This window comes from Phyllostomus discolor, chromosome 13 (genome assembly GCF_004126475.2).
Source record: "Phyllostomus discolor isolate MPI-MPIP mPhyDis1 chromosome 13, mPhyDis1.pri.v3, whole genome shotgun sequence".
Classification (NCBI taxonomy): Eukaryota; Metazoa; Chordata; class Mammalia; order Chiroptera; family Phyllostomidae; genus Phyllostomus; species Phyllostomus discolor.
In genome coordinates, this window is record NC_040915.2 from 49,473,462 (window position 1) to 49,493,453 (window position 19,992).

The 19,992-nt window shown below is 58.8% G+C and overlaps 1 protein-coding gene across 1 annotated transcript in view; it reads right to left on the reverse strand.

The window, feature by feature from the left end:
• TESC (tescalcin) overlaps positions 1–14,575 on the reverse strand; it is a 44,188-nt gene extending 29,613 nt beyond the window's left edge. Inside the window, exons 1-2 of the mRNA XM_036013803.1 lie at positions 14,430–14,575; positions 11,686–12,081 (exon numbers count right to left, since the gene is read on the reverse strand). Coding sequence (XP_035869696.1) covers positions 11,686–11,743 — 58 coding nt within the window. The 5' untranslated portion in view covers positions 11,744–12,081; positions 14,430–14,575. The remainder of the gene's footprint in view (positions 1–11,685; positions 12,082–14,429) is intronic.
• Positions 14,576–19,992: the final 5,417 nt, after the last annotated feature.

Consider the following 19,992-nt stretch of genomic DNA (forward strand, 5'->3'; position numbering starts at 1 on the left):
CTTCACCTGCCTGCCCCCTGGAAGCCGTGTGCCCAGCGGGTACACATCCCAGACCATGCCTGGCTGCCGGGATTCTAAAATGAACCCAAGGTGCACTTGGGTGCACTTGGCCTGGAGAAGGGAGTCATCAAAGCGAATTCTGTTCTCTGAAGCAGAAGCAGCAACCAGGTTCATCGCTGGCGTTGATCCAGCACCTCCAACCCTTTTCCTGCACAAACACCCAGGAATTCCCGGCATGAGTTGCCCCGGGGCCCACACCAGCACGGCGTCGGCATTTATTGGGTTGGCCAAGAGGTCCGTTGAGTTTTTCCCATGAAATGAAAGACATAGTTTTCATTTTCACTGATAACTTCACTGATCTGGATATTTCAAATATGTCAGCTATCTCTGGCTCTCGGCTTCCAGCGGGGAGAGGCCGGGGTGCTGCCGAGCACCTTCCGATGCACAACACGGCCCCCCAGGGGAGGACTAGTCGGACAGAATGCTGACTGTACCAGGAAACGCCACAAACCACTTTTGACACGTCCGATCAGCAACAGCACCTTCGCCATCCACGGCACAGACACTTTTTTGGGGTTTCAGTTGTGTTTTTGCCTTTCTATGAAGCATAAACCGAAAATGTCGCCTATTTTCCTCCATCTTCACTATTGAAATGGCTGCCCAAAAATTCACAAATGTCGATGGTTTTTTTTTTCCATGCACGCTGCCATGACAGCTGTCACAACACAATCTAACAAAATTGTTTCTAATGAAGTTGAAGACGATGCAGCACAGCTAGAGCCATCGTGTGGGGAAAAAAAAAAAAGCTAAGTGGCCTTTTCGGCCGGCCCAGTATTTAATCTCGGGTGTTGTGCGCCTCGGTTTTGTCTGGGATCTCCGCGGGTGTCTTTTCCCTGCACAGACCGAAACCCCCGACTCTCCGGGAGGGAGGGACAGCTGGGACAGAGCAAGGTGACCGACCGAGAGAAGACCCTCCCCCTGAGCAACGAGGCAGCGGGGGCAGCTGTCGGAGTGGTGCGCACAACTCCGCGAACCGCGCCACCTGTGCTTTGCTCACCTTCGCTCGGCTCCCCCGGGGCTGCGTTCTGTTCTCTGCCATTTGCCCCGGGGAGGAACGCCGGCCCCGTGTTAGCCTTTACTCCGGGGCAGGCGCCCAGCCAAGCTCGGCGGACGCGGTCTCACTTAGTCTTCGGAAGAGTGTCTGCCTCTCAGGGTGGGCATCGCACCCCTTTACAGACACACTGTCTCCGAGAGGTTCAGCCACCTGCTGACGTCACACGGCGATGGGTGACACAGCCGGGACTTCAGCCCCGTGTAGGAGACCGTTCTGCATGGCATGGGCCCAGCTCCCAGGGGAGAGCAAGGTCCGATGCACAGGACCCACGCCCACGGATAGGTTCTCCCATGGGGAATCAGGCCTGCATGGTACCCAGACCGCTGTGAGACTTGCTTTTGCTAAAACTCCTCACCCTGAACTGAGACAGCAAGTGCTTACTGTAGCTTCCTAAAATCCATGCTAAACCTTCCAAGGACGGGTGTAACCGGTGCAACCACTTGTACCTTCGCATTTGCAAATATCCCTCTTCTGTGATGTGATTAGCGGCATCATCTCCTGTTTTCTGTAAAAGGTAACCACCTCAAGTGAATGTGTGCATAGTCAATGCGGACCATCACCTAATGGGCCGAGACACCCAATAAAGGCCGGTCACGGTGAGGGCCGCGGCCTTCTCTCCCCTTGAGAGAAAAGCCATGCCATCCCTTTTCCTCCACAGGACTCGGTGGTCCGTGTGAATTTCTCTCGTGTCTCATCCACAATGTGGCGGGCCCCATGAGCCGGGGTCTACTTCAACCCCGGCCTTTGACCCCAGAATCTTTTCTCACAACAGCTCTCTGTGCTGTGTGCCGGGATAGGGACGGGGCTGGGAAGATGAAGACGCATCACGTATGACACTAAAAAGACAAAGTTGTCCCCACTGAAGAGGAGAAAGCAAGGGAAGCAGCGGATAGCCAGCAGAGATGCGGAGAGTGGGCATCCTTCAGAGCCCCGGGGAGCTGGTTGGTGCGTCCACCCAGTGCTCCCAGTCCACCCAGTCCACCCAGAGTGGGCGTCCGCCCAGCGCTCCCTGCAGCTCCAGGCCCAGACTGAGGCCCAACCACGTGGGGATGGGCTCGTGGAAAGTGTGACGCCTCCTGTGCAGGGCACTCAGGGAAGGGGCTCCGGTTCCTGCTAGCGGACTCTCCAATCCGCCACAAACACGTGGAATGCAGGATACAGTGAGAAAAAAATGCAATACTCCACTGAGTGCGGGAGCATGGGAAACCCCTGGGTGTCAGAAGAAAGAAGGGCACTCGGATCCGGCAGGGCGAGAGTGCCAGACACTGCCGGGGGTGCCCGGGGCTGTCATCGGGGTTACAGGCTCCAAGAGCCAAGGGTGGGCTTCTAGCCCCCGATGGACAGAAGTGGCCTTGGGTCAGAGCTCGCTCGCAGTGAGACGCCCATCAAAGGCTGATGCACAAAAGGCTGTGTCTCCACGTGAGACGGACCGGGAAAATGTGCCCCACTGGCCCACAGAGTCAACAAGGACGCTGAGTCTGCCCAGGAGGGGGCAGGGGGCAAGGAGGGGGCTGGGCCCCCATGATGAACCAAAACTCAGCAGCCTGTGCCACACATGGGCTGAGAAATCCAAACATCTGTGGTGCAGGGAAGCCGAGTGGAGAAACCAGGTAAAGAGTGTTTCCAGGCCAGTGAAAGCCCCAAGGTCCCGAGAACAGTGATCGCAAAGCACTGCGTCAGGCACTGCCACAGCCCAGGGCACGTGGGACCCTCATGGTGTGTGTGTGGGGGGTACTTTCAGTATGCTCTCCTCCACAGTCTGGGCCTCAGCATAAATCGGGAGCTGAAGATAGTGCTGGAAGGGTGTGCAAGCCAGAGGGAGGCGGCCCGGTCGAAGACGAGCATGTAACAAAAAACCAACCGCACAAGCAAATGAGCCAACACACGGTTCTGAAAAGTGTATCATCGAAAGGGTTCGTGCCCGCCAGCCACCTTGGAACACTTAGCAGCAGACACAACTCACACAGAGATCGGCCTCCCGAGGAGGCGAAGCAGAAGAGGTGTGCAGGAAGCTCTAAGTTATTACAAAAAAGAAGAAAGAAAGAAAGAGCTGAAGTGTGCTCACCGACCGGCAGTGAACACGGAGTGCTGCGGACGGCTCGTCGAAACACGAGAAGGACATACACAGAGACAAGCAGTTTCCGTGGGGAAGTAAAAACGAACGGCCACCCTCTCCAGAGGGGAGAACGCCCCGTCTCCATTCCCAAGCAGATTTTTATTCTTGAATACCAGTACCCTCTGCAAATTACAAGTCGTTAGCTTTGAGAGGCGCTGGCGGATCTCCCGCTGGGAACCTAAGCCAGAGTTTTTTGGGGTTTTGCCATTTAAAAAGACTACAGGACTTAAAAACTTAGTTTCGTTTCTTCCCTGTGCCTTCATATTTTAATTAAAGAGCATCCTCCAGCAAGCAGATCTCACAGGGTCTTTCATGTTCTATGTCTCAGGCCTGATTACCCGGGGGTCTGCCCGTTTCTGGTCTGGGCAGCACTGCCCCTGCTATTTCCGCAGGCCTGAGTTAACAGAGAAGACAAAGGCAGCCAGGAGACTTGGATTTCTCACAAGGACTCAGGCTTTGACAAAGCCGAGGGGGCAGGGGTTGATGCCATCACCCCTTCTTATCCATAGCCCTGAGTCTCTTCCCTTAGGGCATTCCCACGTGATCGCGTCTGTCTGAGATTCATTCTCTTTCCTAGAGAATTGTTACCCATCATTGACTGCCGATCATGCAGTAGGGAAGCCAGGCATTAGAACAGGCAGCACTCACGCCAGGAAATAAGTTTTGTCTCCTTAGTGGCTCCTGGTCTGGAGGTCTTTCACTCAGCCTAAGTCACGGGGGGTTACAGCTTCCTGAGACCTGGGTGGGGTGGTCCCCATCTAGAGCAGTATTCTACCACCAAAGTAGAGAATTTGAAAAACATATAGGACATATACAAGTGCTTTCAAAAAGTCACTGCAATCAGAAAACTCAGCAGTCAGGTTCCGGCAGCAGGGTTATAATAGCTGGAGAGAGAGTCAGTGAACTGGAAGGCAGAGATAAGGAAATGACCCAGAATGCACCACAGGGCCACACAAGGGAAAAATGAAATAAAGGTAAAGAGGCATTTAGCACAGAATGACCATGATCTTGCATATGTCTTACAAGAATTATGGAAGAACAACAGCAAGAGAAAGAGAGAAATACTGTTTTCATGATGGAAGGCATGCATTGTCTTGAGAATGAAACAACGTAAAGCACTCCCGGGCAGAATATACAAAACAAATCCACACCAGACACAGTGTGGTACACAAACAACGAAACCTTAAAACCAAAGGGACACAGATTTCTACAAAGAAACCTCCATCAGACAACAGAGCTGGCCACTCAACAAGAGAACAAAGTGCTAAAAGAAAACATGCAACAACCTTGAATTTTATACCCAGCCAAACAATCATTTGTATATGTGGGCCCCCCCAAAAGGCATTTTCAGACAAAACTGACAATGCACAGACTCATCGAAAAGTCTATGAAGCCCTGGCTGGTGTGGCTCAGTGATCTGAGCACCTGCCTGCAAACCAAAGGGTCGCTGGTTCAATTCCCAGTCAGGGCACCTGCCTGGGTTCCAGGCCAGGTCCCCAGTAGGGGGCGCACAAGAGGCAACCACACATTGCTGTTTCTCTACTTCTCTTTCTCCCTCCCTTTCCCCTCTATCTAAAAATAAATAAATAAAATCTTTAAAAGAATAAATAGAAAAATCTATGGAAAGAGATTACCTAAGAAAAAAACTAAATCTATATGATGGAAGAGTGGCAATAATTAACAAGGTCTGCACAAGACAATAAAACCAATACACGCATTTTAGAAATAAAGAAAATACACTGGAGAGCGATACACATGAAAACACATCAAGGTCCCTGATTATCGGTACAAGGGCAAGACAATGATTGATTTCAGCCACGTCAAAGATGGCAGACAGGTCAAAAATGGAATAAATTACTGAAGAAAGTTAGAGAAGGCCCTTAAAAAGGGGAAATGTAGCCAGCTTCTGAAAAGTTTATCATCGAAATGGTTCGTGCCTGCCAGCCACCTTGGAACATTTGCCAGGTGTCAAGAGCATTACTCATGCCATTCTAACAACAGCCCTGTGACACATGCCCATTTTACAGACGAGGAAACTGAGACTTGGAGGCAAAAGTTACTAGCCTAGACGTCAGGGAAGAGCAACACCGTGAATCCAACCCCCATCTATCTGCTGGTCAAAGCCAAGGTGGTAGGAGGAGAATGTGTGCCCGTGCGGGACTCCAGCTGAGGTCTCAGGGCTGCACGTGAGGACCAAAGAACTCCTTAGAACTACTGGGCAGGCGAGGCCTGTGAGGCGCTGGGCACTCGCTCAGGGTCCTTTGATCGTTAGGACCCTGGCATGGGTGTCAGAGGAGGGACGAGACACCCTTCCCACCTCAGTGCGCAGGGAAGTCACTTGTGGCAGCCGCCCTGTCTTCCCATCGGCGCCTAAGACCAGCTACAGTGCTGGGTCTCCCGCCCGGCCGCCGGCCCTCTCTCAAGGTGCTTCGGCCTTGAGACCGGACTGCTCCCTCTCCTTTCCCCAGGGATCTGTGCCCAGAACGGAAGACCCACGGCTGACAACCGGCCAGTCCCCAAAGGTCACCGTGCTGGGACAAGAAAGGCCCTTTTGTCCTAGTGCTCACGGTGGCTGCCACCAGCAGGAGTCGACCTTCCGGCTTTATGAATTAATAATAAAGGTAGAGCAGGGGACGGGCTGGCTGGCAAGACCAGGGTGCCAGGCCCCTCCCTGTCACCTTGCGCAGGGCCACCAGCATGGGCGGAAGGAGGCCTCGCCTCATCTTCCCGCGGTGGCAGAGGGCACTTCTGAGCGGGGATGCCTCACTCCCTCGGCATCAGGTGGCAGGCCCTGAAGTGCTTTGCAGAAGTCAAAAGCACCGTTTGAACACCCGGGGTGCTCTGTCTGTGTCTGAGCGTTGATTAAATTTGTGCGGCGTTCTGGGGACCATTAACTCACGAAATATCCTGCCAGCATGGGGGCGGGAAAGGCAAGAAAGGAGGATGCATCAGGGACCTAATGACTACTAATCTGTGGATCTGGGAAGCCTTGGAGTGGATGGCCGACCGCTCCCACGCTGAGAAAACACATTCTTCTGCAGCACGTGGGGTTTATGTCATGTGGGAGAGGCGGCTGGGGTTCACGCCATGTGGGAGAGGCAGTTTCTCTTGAATTTGAAGAGGAGGCCACCCCGGAGAGGCCCCGTTTTGAATCCGAGTTCCGCACTCAGCATCGAAGCGACCTCGAGCAGTCGCTTCGAGTGCCTGCGCCTCAGTTTCCTCACCTGTAAACTGGCAACAACACTAGTCCCGCCCTCCTCGGGCTCCTGAGGATGAAACATCCCCAGAAAAACAGCAGTCATCTAGTTCAGAGCTGGCTGGGGGGGACCACAGACCCCCTGACCCACGCGGTGCCTCCAACAGGCTGGAAACGGCGGTTCAGAGGGGGCTGCTGCCTGCCCGGAGCCAGGCGTCTCAGGGAGGCCACACAGGGCAAACGCCAGGACCCTCGGCCCGGCCCGCAGCAGGGGCCCCACGGCCATTGCCAAGGTGGGGGTGAGGTCCAGGGCCCAGCTGCACAGATCACAAAGGGTCAGCAGGGATCCGAGCAGGAGCTGCTTTTGGGAGCCCAGGAACTGAATTCGCTCGCTACCCAGTCCTTGCAAAAGCTTCCAAAGCCAGCCTGCACACTCCCCCTCTCGGGAAGGTGGGCTGGGAGGTCCGGACACCCGCACCTTACCAACGCAGACAGGGCCTCCCTCCTGAGGTCTGGACCACTGTCCCCAGAACGCCAGACCTTTGCCCTCCTCCCTGCCCCCCAGCTGCCCCAAGAGCTCAGCCTGGGGGGAGTGGTCTTCCTCGGGCCTCACAGACATGACTGTCCCTCCCTGCAGGGAGCTATGGTTTCTCATTTTTATGGAAAAAAAAATAGGAGTTGTGTGGCTCCCATGCCCCCCGAGCCACACAACTCACTCCTGCAGCCTTTCTCATGGGGTTCAGAGACTCCCCAAGAATCCCCAGTTAAAAGCCACTGTCCAGAAGAAATGGAAAGGGAGCCGGGTGGGTTTTTTAGCCTCTTAGCTTCTCGTGCCTCAGCAACAGCAGGGACAGCACAGTGGCCCGGTCAGCCCGTCCCCCCCCCCCCGACCCCCCCGCCGAGCCCTGAGCATCTGGAGGGCTGGGGAGGCACCCAATCCCCCAGGGTGTCCAGTGCCCGGAGCACAGCGGGAACACGGCCCATGGTGAGCGGGGCGAGGCCACGGTTCGGGGCCACAGGGAGACTTTCTAACTCAGGAGCATTGCCCAGCGGCGAGAATCCAGCGGAAATAGTGAGCCCCCATCTCTGGTCCCTCCTCCAATGTCAGGGTCTGGGGTTTAGACCAGGAATGGAAGCCTGACTCTACTCAGGAGCCTGTGGCAAGTCACAGCATCTCCTGAGCCTCGATTTCCCCATCTATAAAATGGGTGCGCCGGTGTTCTGGAAGGCTCCATGGCTGAGCAGGGATAAAAAGCTCCACGGCTCCGCCCAGCGCTTGGCAGACCACTATCACTGGGTAAACATTAGCTGTTACCAGCACGAGGTCTGCACTTGAGATCTGGGAGATTGTTTATTCTTTTCCTTCCTTCTGGCAGCTTCTGCAGAGACAGGCCTGTGGAGCTGTTTTGGAGCCGAAGGAAAAAACAGACCCTTCACCTTTCCCAGAATCCTCCTCTATTATTTCCTTTCCAAGTTCAGGAGCAGGCACAGAGGTGGGGGACAGGAAGCAGGGCTACCTCCAGGCCAGCTCAAGGTGGCAAAGGGGCACAGTCCCGGGTGGGTGATTCCTAAGGGGGCCTTTCTTCCTGTCCAGGGGCCGTTTGGCACCTCGGGGTGCACGCTGGGCTGGATCAGATCGGCCGGCGCCGGGGTTTCCAATGCGTTTCAGAAACCCAAGTCATCAGCTGTCTTGGCTTGGCAGCGAGGGTGGGGAGTGCCTGTTTACGTTTTCAGCCAATCCGTGAGACGCTCCCCGGCACGGGGAGTGGGCGTGCAGCCCCGGCGATGCCCCGTGGGGGCGAGCTAGTGCTTGGCACTATATTTGGTGGAGCTCGTTCAGCGCCGAAGCCAACGGGATGCATGGCAAGGAGGGAACCAGAAACGCTGGGGTGGGGGGCTGGGGAGGGCCCAGCAAGGCCAAGGCCAGTTGGTGGGGGGGGCGGGGGACTAGGTTTTCTCCTGGACAGGGGCCCCTGGGCAATACTCCTGGGTTCACCAAGTCTCCGGGGTCATCACCCCTTTAATGTGAACCCCCCGTGTTCTCAGCAAGGATCACGTGTTGTGTTACAAAGGTGAGAAGACACAGTCATCCCCATCTTAGCGAGCTCCATGTTGCAAGGGGGCGACAGGGGACAAACTGTACCAGGCTGTCATATGGGCTGGTACGGGAGAGAATGCAGGGGCTGCGGGACCCTGAGGATGGGCGTGTGCCCCACAAATGTCAGCTGGAGAGTAAGCGGCTGGGGTGGCTTTCTGGGAGGGAGCAACAGCCTCCTGAGCCCAAATGATGTCGACAGAGCGTGAGCTCTGCGAAGAGGTGGAGGGGAGGGGAGATGCCTGCAACCTCCCCCTGGGGAGGGGGCTCCCCACTGCAAACACCAAATCCTGCAGAGTGCCGTCTCACTGTGGCAGAGGGCAGAGGGGACAGCTCGTGCAAAGGCCCGGAGGTGAGAAAAATGTGCAAACAGGCGTTTCCTGCCCCTTCTGGGTTCCTAGAAGTCACAGCAAAAACAGAGTGGTGGCAGGACAGGGGCTTGGGGATCCTGCCACCCTCCTCCTCCACTCCTCCGCTCAGGAGCTGTGGGACCGCGGGCAGGTTGCTGTACCCCCTGGGCCTCGGTTTCCTTATCTCTGAAACAGCATACCGCCCCCCTCCCTGGAAGGTTATCAGGAAGACCCCACCAGCGTGCACGCCAAGTGTGCAGCACAGAACCACACGCCCGGGGACTCCGCCAGCATCCCACGCTCGCCCTTCTCTCAGTGTCCAGGTGGGGTCCTCAGGGAGGGCCGGGCCCATCCTTCCTTCGGGAGAGCCCAGGGCCCAGAGGCAGAGTGGCTGGCTGATGGTCACGCCACTGGGGAGCAGTGAGACCAAGGTTTGATTTCAGCCGTGGCTCAGAGTGACCGGGCCGTCCCCACGTGCTCGCAGCACGGCCAGCACCACCGGACATTGGCCCAAAGCCACACACCAGCCCCTGACTGTGGCCGTGCTCTCAGCTCATTCCTGCCACCGGACCTTTGCCGCTGCGGTGCCCTCTGCCCGGCACGCGCCTTCCACTGACCGAAGGGCCGGCCCCTCCTCATGCGGGTTTGTGTTCCGTTACCACCTCCTCAGAGAGGACCTCGGGTCCACCTTAAAGCACGTGTCCCTGCCCCTCCCCCCGCCCCACGCCACCCCCATGTTGTCTCCTTCACGGAGCTGATTGGATGACACTGAGTGTCTCCCCTCAGGAACACCCGCCTCCCCCTGGTCCATACCTACCCGCCCAACAGGCAGAAGAGCCCAGACTGTGCCAGGCCCCACTCAGAGGCCAAGGGAGACCTTTCTCTCTCCTCCCAGTTCAGGAAACCGAAGGCGTGCATGCTCCCCTCAGCCCCCTCCGGCCCCCTTCCTCCCTTGGGGTGTGAAACCTGCGTCCTGGCCAACAAGAAGCGATGTCATACCTGTCACACCGGCCACATCCAGGAAAGCTACAGAGCAGGAGCACTCAGCGTCTGCCGCCCCTCCCCCCACGGACAGGGGACCCAGGAAACTGACAAGCTTCCCAGCATGCTCTGCAGCTCCATCACCTGTCAAACCCACAACCAGCCGGAACTTCCCCCAGCTACAGAGCACCCCCACCTCCAGCAGTCCAGATACAAGACCCTGAGTGACGGGGAAAAGGCACTCAAGACATGAGGAAGACAGGGGAAACCCGAGGAGTCCGGGAGAGGGGAACCCTACCTCCTCCATCCGCCTGGGGGGGGTGACCTGGACTTGACATTTTGAACTAGTAAAAGAGGCGCATGTGGTTCGAAATGAAAATATGACAAAGTTTACAGTGAAAAGCTCACTCCCCCTTCACCCTGCCCACACAACCCCCCCCCCATGAATATTCATTATTATTACTGCCTGCGGGGCCTTCCAGAGTCCTTGGTGCAGATAAAGCAATTACAAATACATACTCGGCCTCCCTCCCTTTTTCGAAAGAGTCGCATATTCTGTATTACCGCACACCCTTTTCCCTCTGGCTGCTGATAGTTCTATATTCGTACACAGGAAGACACATAGACAAGTGTGGGCGTGCGTGTATGCATGCCTGCACACACAGCCCAGCTGTTAGGGGGTTTCTGTGATTTCCATCCAATTACCCCGGACAGAGGTGCTCCGATTAGGGGTCGCGGAGTCGCCTCTCGGCCCACGCGCACACGCGGCTGGTTTCCTCCGCGGACTGACTAGGATGCCGGCTGGCTGCCGGCACTAACTCAGAGCAGGTGCGGGCGCCGGCTCCTCCTTAGACATTACATCTGCAGCTGCCGCTGCCCGAGCGCCGACCAGGTGCGAGCGGAAATCCCATTCCAAAGAGAAGGAAACCAAGCCTCCGAGACGTAAAAACGACTCGTCCCAGGTCACACGGCTAGGAAGGAAGGGCGCACACTCAGTCTGCCCACCCCCAAAGCCGACGGGCCCGCTCCCCCGCCCGGCTGGTCTACAGTCCACACTCCTCTTCACGGTCGGTGGCTGCACCCCGCCCCCCGAGGTCAGGGCCCACGGTCAAGTTTCCAGCCCGGCTGGACCTGGGCGAGCAGACAGACAGGCGCTTCCACCCGGCAGGTCCCTGGGGTCACCTCGGCCCGCGGTCCCGCCTCCCGGTGCGCCTCGCCTCTGCGCGTCCCGGGAGTCCCGGCGGGCTCGAGGAAGGTCGCCGGGCTTCGGCCAAGTGCTGTGCGGGCGCTGCCTCGCTTCAGCTTCCCAGCTTCCCCGGGGAGCTGCGCCCACCTGAGCCCATTTTACAGACGGGAGGACGGCGTCAGAGCCCGGCTCCCACCCAGCTGCCGCCACTTGAAAACTTTCCGCCCCCTGCGCATCAGGAATCCAAACGACTTTCAGGTGCAGGGCGCGCACCGGCCGGGCGCTCGCTCTCCCCGCCTGGGCGCCCGCCCTGAGTTGCTGGGGGGTGGGGACCGGACCCCGCGCGCCCCTGGGTCCGCAGTCCTCAGGCCCCGAGGTTACCCGCTAACTTCGAGGGCACCCAGGCAGGGTCAGTGGCCGCGGCACTTACTCAGCATCGCCGCGGAGCTCCTCGCCGCAGCCTGCAAAGTGGCCGGCGGGAGCCCACTGGAACGTGGGGGAGACTGAGGCGGAGAGGGCCGGCCAGCCCAAGGTCACACAGCAGGCGGCGCGAAGCCGGGAGGGCGGCCGTGGGCTGGGATTCCCCGTGCGAACCTTCTGACGGTCCCGGCCGGTGTCCCCGCGCCCGTCCCCCGCGAGATACTCACAGCCGGTCTTGCCCACGAGCTCCCGCACCTCCTCGGACGCGGAGTGGGCAGCTCCCATGGTGCCCGCTGCGAGGGCCCCCTGGCGCGCGTCCCTCGGTTGGCGTCGACTGCGCAGCGGCCGGGCCGGCCTCGGGTTCAACTCGAGTCAGGACGCCGGGACCGGTCTGAGCCGCGGGTTCCGCGTGGGGCGGCAGCGCGGCCTCTTATAGCGGCGGACGGCGGCGCGCCGCGGTCCTAGCGCGCGCCGACTTCGCGCACTGCGGGGTGTGGGGAGCGCCCCGCCCAGGGCCGGAATGGCCGGGAGCAAGGACCAAGGAGCCCACCTCCGAGGTTCCTCAGGCGCGACGGCGGCGGCCTTGCGGGTCGTGTCTCTCCCCTTCTGCACCTCCGCAGGCTCTGGAAGAGGCAGGTGGGAGCAGAGTTGGGGCGTGAACAGAGGAGAGGCGGATCACCGGAGGTTTCCTTGCCTACCCCCCACCCCCACCCCGGTTCCACCACACGTCCTCCCAGATCGCAAGAGGGAAACTCCCCTGGGGCAGCGAAGGAGGACGGCGAGCATTAATTAGCTCCGTGGAGAACAGCAATAAAGGATACAATAGTGATCCACCTTGAATGCACACCAGGTGCTTTGCTCGGCTTATTCCACGAAAGCCCCTCCCCCTCCCAGCACCCAATGAAGTGGACACACCCGCGTGCCAACCAAGCGGCCCAGCCTAGCCAGCCACACAGCACAGGAGTGGCGTGGGGAAGGGGGGGGTCCCAAACTTTAGGAGCAGGAGCTCTGCACTCCCCGCCCCCCATTCTGACTCAGGCAGGGCCCAGAGGGCTGCGTTTCAAACCGCCAGAGATGCGATGCTGGTGGCCCCTGGGTGAATGGGAGAAGCTCTGCGTTAAGATGGCTTAAAGGGACCGGGTCCTGTAACCAGGCTGGGGCAGGGGCGGGGCTGGGGGTCGGAGGGGAGTGGGGTGAAGCTGGGGGTGGGAGGCTGGTCCTGCCAGGTGTCTGGCCAGGATTCCTTCTTCTCCTGAAAATGGGGATAATGTAGTGAATGAGAGGTCCCATCAGAAGGGCCTGGCATGGGGCACAGCTCCAGGTGGTATCGGTGGAGGCACGCCCCCTTTGCAGGTGAGAAGCCGGTTCTCCGAGAGGTCACACAGGAGAGCTGAAAACCAGTCACACTTCCTGGTTCCCAGGCTCAGGGAGCCAGGGTGCTGGGGAGGCTGAAGGGGTCATCAGTGATGGGCCTGTTAGCGTCCTGGCGCCAGGCTCTGCCATAGTGCTGAGGTGGGAGCAAGGGACTCTGGGTATTCACGGAAGCTTAGGGGGGCCCGCCGACATGAGCCTCACAGGTGCTGGGAGGGCCTGCCGGTCGCTGGCCACAGGCCCAAGGCAAGGCTCACCACTCTTTCCAGGGGCAGAGGTGCCTCTCAGAGCCACCAGGGGGCGCCTCACACTGGCCAGAGAAGCAGAGTCAGCTGCATCTCATTTGGAAATCCAGCTGCCCATAGGCCTCAGGAGGGCTGTGGAAGGTGCCGTTCAAAAGCACCCTCGGGTGGTGCTGAAACCTAGCCGAGGGGGCACATGTTGGGTTTTGGGCCCCTGCTGATCTGAACCAGCTGGACGGCTGACCCGGAGACTGCATTTCCATCAGAAGGAATCCAGAAACCCAGATGGGCCCTGGGGTCAGAAATGGGGATCCCAGGGCCCCTCGGGAATTACCCACAACTGCTGGGAACAACTTTATTCTGACTTAAAATATCAGTTCCTGGAATGTTATTATGTTAAATTATTCAAGAACTCAGTGATGGCGCTCTCTGCTGGGGACAGAGACAAAGGCCTCTCCTCTCCTGGGCGGGGTGGCTCCCGGAGGTAAACAGTGTGTGGGGGGCGGGGAGGTGGGTGGATGGGGGCCCAGGGGTGGTGCTCAGGGACAGTGGGGGGTCGCATGGCTCCGCCCTGCCCTCCAGGCGACCACAGAGAGGCCCCCCAGGGTGTGGGGTCCAGGGGGCCGGTCTTCATCCCGCCAGCTGTCTGGAGCGGCAGTCCGCTCCCAGACAAGCACTCACACTTCTTGTTCCTCCTGCCTCCCCCTCCCTCCTCCCGTGGCCGGGGCTTCCTCTCAGGATCCTGGGGTGATCGCTTCCCCCAGACGCACTCCCAGGGTCCCCACGTGCTCTCCTGGGTCTGAGGCCGAACCTAGCCACCTTAGCCCAGAGAAGGCTGGAGGGGGTGACCGAGGGGGATTTTCTCCTGACGGAGGGGCGAGGAAAATACTCAGGAGCTCCCTGTGGCAGCAGGAAGGTGCCCAGGCCAAGGCACAACCTGTGAGTTCCTGCCTTCCTTCCCTCCTCCCTTTATTCCCTGCACACTGATGGAGCACCTGCTGTGTTCGGGGCTCAGGCTGGGTCCAGGAGCCATGCTTCCGCTCCTAAGGAAGAGACACTGGGGACACTGACACGGGGGGAGGTGACCATGGAGGGGGGTACACATGGGCCTTTGGAGACTCTGTTATCCCCTAAGCTGAGCTTTGGGGAGTCGGTGATTGTCCCCAACTGTGGTCCCAAAGGGTCAGACCACAGGCAAATCCTGGGTGGACGGACATATGCGGGAGTTTGGGGGGCTCCGCCCTCCACCGGGGCTTTGTCCCCTTCCCTGGTGGTGATGCACACACCCCGCGGGGGCTCCCGGCACACAAAGCCCGCCTGCGTTCTTCCGGGGCGTCACAGCTCTAATTCAATCTCACCCAGGGCTCCGCTGGCGTCACCAAGGATGTCTGGAGCTTCGCGGGGGGCCTGGCTCGGCTGATTGGATGTGTTGTCTGCAGCCCTGGCTGAGGGGCGCCCGCGTGGCGATCTCCATCCTCCTGCACGCACGCAGCGTGACCTTCCGAGGGCCGGGAAACACTTCAGTCACCAGGCAACTGCGTCTCTTCTCCTGGAGAAGCTGATTAAAAACCGCGGCCGTGATGAGAGTGGCGGGTGCCTGTGAGGCCTTCACGGGCCGCCGAGCCCAGGTTCTCCCCCACCTGCCCCTCCGGGATGGCTACTAACCACACTTGGGCAAGTGACGTCACCTCCCTGGGCCTCAGTTTCCCCATCTGTACAAAGGCAACGGCAGTGGTGGCCGTGAGAGCTTACCTGACGGGGTAAGAGCTCACTGTGGTGCTCTGGTCAACAGGCTGTGGAAAAGGGGAGGGGAGCCCGATTGGAAGCATTTGTTGGTTTATTTTCTGGTATACATACGCCCACTGTGGTCAGTTTCACGCTCTCCATAATTAAACAATTTGGGCTTGTAACTTCCTGAATCTTTAATGCATTGCTCTTACAAGCAGTCTGAGAGAACTGCAGTAAGGAGACTCTCGCCTTCACTCGTAAGTTCATTCATTCATTCATTCGCTCGCTCGCTTGCTCGCTCACACCTTAGTGCCAGGCACTCAGGCGCTGCAGTGAAGGAGTCAGCCCCTGAGCGCAGGGATCCCAGGTCCCAGAGGCTGGAAGGAAAGACGTGAGCCCACATCACCCAGGGCACAGTGGTGGGGCCCAGCTGCTGCGGGAGCCCCGAGGGGCTGTTCCATGGGTGGGAAACCCAGGTGTTTACACGGAAGGGGCCGTGAGCCCAAATCAGAGTGCAGGTGTGTGCCGGAGTAAACGGCTGTTGCTAGTCTTCTCCGGGCCCCCTCCCCTGTCCCTCTGATCTCTGAGCTTGGGGGTGTTTCCAGGGCTGGGCAGCATTCTGGGAGCAACAAGACGCTTTTAATCTTCAGGCCACGGACTCGGAGAAATTTACAGGGACTCGAAGTGCTATCCCGCTTAGCCGGTGATTGAGAGAGGACCGCACCCAAACCACTTCAAACAATAGGGATCAGTGAGAGATGCTCATTAAACAGGCCCAGGGAGGGGTACGAAGGGGAGGGAGGGGAACAAAGGGGAGGCGTGGCCCCTGCCCGCCTCTGGGCTCTGACTAGGTCTGTCCCTGAGCTCCTTCAGGCCCTCACACTCTCCCACAGTTCCCCGTCTCTTGGTTGTAACGCGAATGCAGTCCGAGAAGAATCACCCCCAATTTGTGTTTTGAATTAACATGATCTCCTACAGAACACTTTCTCACCCAAGGCACCTGGTCTTTTAAGCTAACCTTGGGTGACAGTGTGTTGCAGGAGACAGATTCAGATCTGGGTTGGACGGGCTCTGCCCTTGGGTTGGCCACTTGGCTGCTCCAAACCTTGACGTCCTCATCTGTATAATGGGCCCACGCTCCCTTTTTTCTAAAGAGGACTCAGCAAGGGCAGAGTGGCTGGCAGAGGGAGAAGGTCCAGGACTGAATAGTCAGCCTGTCTCTCCTGTCCCCTTTCCCACGATGTCCCCGGTGAGACAGACAGACAGAATGTGCCCTTGAACCTGTGTCGAGCCCCCGCTTCTGAGGAAACCACTCTCAGTCTTGGGGGAGTGTTTCTGCGAGGGGATTTTAGAACGGTCCCTCCTCCCACCACAGCCACCAGCATCCCTGTCTCAACCCAGACCACGGAGGGAGGGACCCAGGCCCCCAGGAGGTAGGGCTGACTGCCTAAAAATAGGAGACCGGGGCTCCTTGGGGAGGGCAGCTTGAGTATGTTTTTCTATTATTTATACGATTATAAATAGGGGCCTGTGACTGGAACTGGCGGGGGGCAGAGGGGAGCTCACCCTTGGATGGGCTTCAAACTCGGCATCACGGTCCCAGAAACGAACTCACCGGAGCAGCGGCAGCAGGAGGCGGGGACCCAGGCTCCGTTCGGACTTCGCCATCACTCATCGGGCGGTCGGGCAGGTTTGGGGTGAGGTGCGGGCCGGGGAAGGAAACAGCAGGCATCAGTGTTTGGAGGGGCTCCAGGGTGGCGGGGGGGGGGGGGGGTTACTGTTATCTGCTCACTGCCTGTGTGCGGTGGGGGGAGGGGCATCCTACACCATAAAGCAGCGGGACTGTACGGAAGGCGCCCCCGTCCTAACCCCCAGGACTTGTGACGGTGTTGCGTTGCCCGGAAGAAAGAGTTAATGAAAAGCAGCCGACCTTGAGATGGGGGGCGGGGAGGCACCCTGGATGATCTGGTGGGTCCATGTCACCCCAAGGGTCCTTATTTGTGAGAGAGGAAGGCAGGAGGGGCAGAGTCAAGAGTGATGTGACAGATGTGGCCAAGTATCTATAGGCCAGGGAGGGCTTTGAATTGGAGGAAGGGGCCACAAGCCAAGAATGTGTGGTGGCTTCTAGAAGCAAGAAAGCACAAGGGAGTGGATGGTCCCCTGGGGCCTCCAGAAGGGACGTGGCCCTGAGGACACCTTGGCATTAGACCAGGAAGATGCACTTCAGACTGCTGACTCCCCAAAATGTGAGTTAACCTATTGGTGTTGTTTTAAGCCACCACGCCTGTGGTCACGTGTCACGGCAGCCACAGAAGACTCACGCAGGCTGGGTTTGCACTTGGAAAGCCCCAGTGCCCAGGAGAAGGTGCTGGCCAGGCTGTCTTTCGAGAGGGCTAGTCCTTGCAGCTCTGTGTGTGTGTGTGTGTGTGTGTGTGTGTGTGTGTAAGTCTCCTGGGCTCCTGATTAAACCCAGGTGCCCGGGGCCCCTCCCCGTTCTCACTCAGGGGGCTCATGAGAACTCCAGGTGCAGACGGTTTTTTTGCACGGAAGTGTATAGGGATGTAATTCACATAGCATGCACCTCCCCCATTTACAATGTGCAACTCGGCGGTTTTCAGTGTCTTCACAGAGTTGTGCAACCCTCACGACAGTCAGTTTTAGAGCATTGTCATCATCACTGAAGAAGCCCTATGCCCTTTACCTGTTTCCCCCCAAACCCCTTTCTCTCCGGCCCCTGATACCGCTCTTCTGCTTCCTGTCTCTGTGGACGTGCCTGTTCTGGGCATGTCACATCAGTGGAATCAGACACACGGGACCTCTTGTGACTGGCGTCTTTCCCTTCATGTGCTGTTGTCAAGGTGCAGCCATGGGGTTGTGGGAATCCATATTTCACCGCTTTGCAAGGCTGAACAGTAGTCCTTTGCCTGGAGAGGCCACACGTTGTTTCTCCATCCGCCTGTCTGCAGACCCTCGGGCAGTCTCTGTGCTTCGGCTCTCATGACTAGTGCCGCTACGGACACTGGTGTGCCGGGACGTGCTGGTGTCCCTGGGAAGGCCACGCTTTGAGACAGGAGGACGCAGTGGCCTGCCTGCCCTTCTCCCTTCTTTACCTTTCGCCTCTAAAGCAGGGGCTGGGGCAGCCAGCAGAGGAGACTCCCAGAGAGGGGGGCTGTCTATGTAACCCCGTGGCTTTCCTTACAGTGTGTCGTTGAGCCATCGAGGCCACGTGGTAGTGACTGGGCAGTTCAGCCTTCCTGTTTGAGAGATGCGGACCCTGGAGCTCAGAGGGGCACCCGTCATGTGCTTGAGTCCACACAGTTCGTGGGCGGCCGAGCCCTGACCCACAAACCAGTGCTACCTCTTGCTGGTGTCTGCCGCCCTTGGAAGTTCCAGGGCTGGCACACAAAGGAAGAAGGAAGAAAATGGAAAATCCGCCTCTTGCACCTGCTGCAGTAGTCTGCCGTGATTTTGCTCCGCTGCCAGGTAATGACCCAGGCACAGCCCTTGGCTCCGCGCTGAGCACGGTCCGTGTTACATTCCCTCGTTGGGTCCCAGGACCACGCTGGGGGTGCGCACGCCTCGCACCCCTTTAGAAGAACAAGGAACTGAGGGCTCATGGAGGAGATACCAAGGTCATGGCTCTTGGCTGCCACTCGGGTGATTCTCAAATGGTTTTGTGTACATGGGGGCCGGGGGGCAGGAATATGCTCTTGTAATGGGGATCCCAGTGGTTTGTGCTGCAGGTCATCTGAGGACCACACACGAAGACACCTGCACCCCCGTGAGTCTGGGGCAGAGGACTGGGGCTGGGTGTGCTCACACAACACCCCTTCAGCAGCGCCCTAAAACCCTTTAGTAAGGGGTGTGGCAGGCTGGCATCTAGGACTGTGCAGCAGGTGTTAGAGGTCCTCTGTACTGGCCCCCTGACCTCTCGTGGCCCCGCTGCCCCAGGCACCTGTGGGAACGGAGTCCACAGTCGGGTGCAGGGAGGGAGACCCTTTTCCCACGGGCCACCTGTGTGGCCCTAAATGGGCACAGAACTAGAAACTCAGGTTCTGCCACCTTCTCTGCCACTACTGACTGCAGCAGGCGGCAGCTCTGGGATTGGACGGCGAGCCAGCCACCTGGGGGACAAGTGGGCGGTCACCAGCAGGGCAGTGCTGCTGGCCCTCGAAACACAGCAGTGTCTTCCCTCCGCCCTTCACTCCTGGGGTGGCGGCAGCCACGGGCACCCCGAGGTGGGGCTCCTGGGGGCAGGATGATAACTATACGCTGGGGTTCAGAGATGGTGCAGTGGGTAATTTGGGGCTTACCAAGGAGAGGAGGCAGCAGACACCTACTATTTGGGTGAGCTTGGGCAGACAGTGGGGGTGGGTGGCTGGGGGCCTGGGTTCAGGGGAGTAGGGATGCAGACGGGCCTGGGGGCAAAGGGGCAACAGGCCGGCAGAGCAGGTGGCACTGGAGGTGGCAGGCAGGCAGGCCCGGGGGCAGTGGACCACAGGCAGGTAGGGCTGGGGCCAGTGCAGGGAGGAGGTGGGCAGGCCCGGGAGGGAATGGAAACAATGGGCAGGCAGGACTGGGTGCAGCAGAGGTAGGACCGGCCAGATCTAGGGCCAGTGGGCATGATAGGAAGGTGGGACCGGGGCGCTAGAGATAAGAGACCTGGGGACTTGAGGACAGAGGCGGTAGTGGGCAGGTAGGCTTGGAGATAATTGGAGCTAATATGGGGGAACTCTGGAGACAGTGGACAGCCTTGGTGGACAATGGATTCAGGAAGAAGGTAGCTCTGGGGGCAGGGGAGGTAATAGGTGCTCATGCCTGGGGGGCTGGGGTGGTCATGGGTGGGCAGGAGGCCTGGGGAGGTCATAGGCGGGCAGGCCTGGGGGGCAGGGGAGGTAAGGGGTGCACAGGCCTGGGGGGCTGGGGTGGTCATGGGTAGGCAGGCCTGGGGGGCTGGGGTAGTCATGGGTGGGCAGGCCTGGGGGTCAGGGGAGGTAATAGGTGGGCAGGAGGCCTGGGGGGGGTCATAGGTGGGCAGGCCTGGGGGGCAGGGGAGGTAATAGGTACATAGGCCTGGGGGGTCAAGGGAGGTAATGGGTGGGCAGGAGGCCTGGGGGGCAGGGGAGGTAATAGTTGTGCAGGCCTGGGGTCAGGGGAGGTAATGGGCAGGCCTGGGGGGCTGGGGTGGTCATG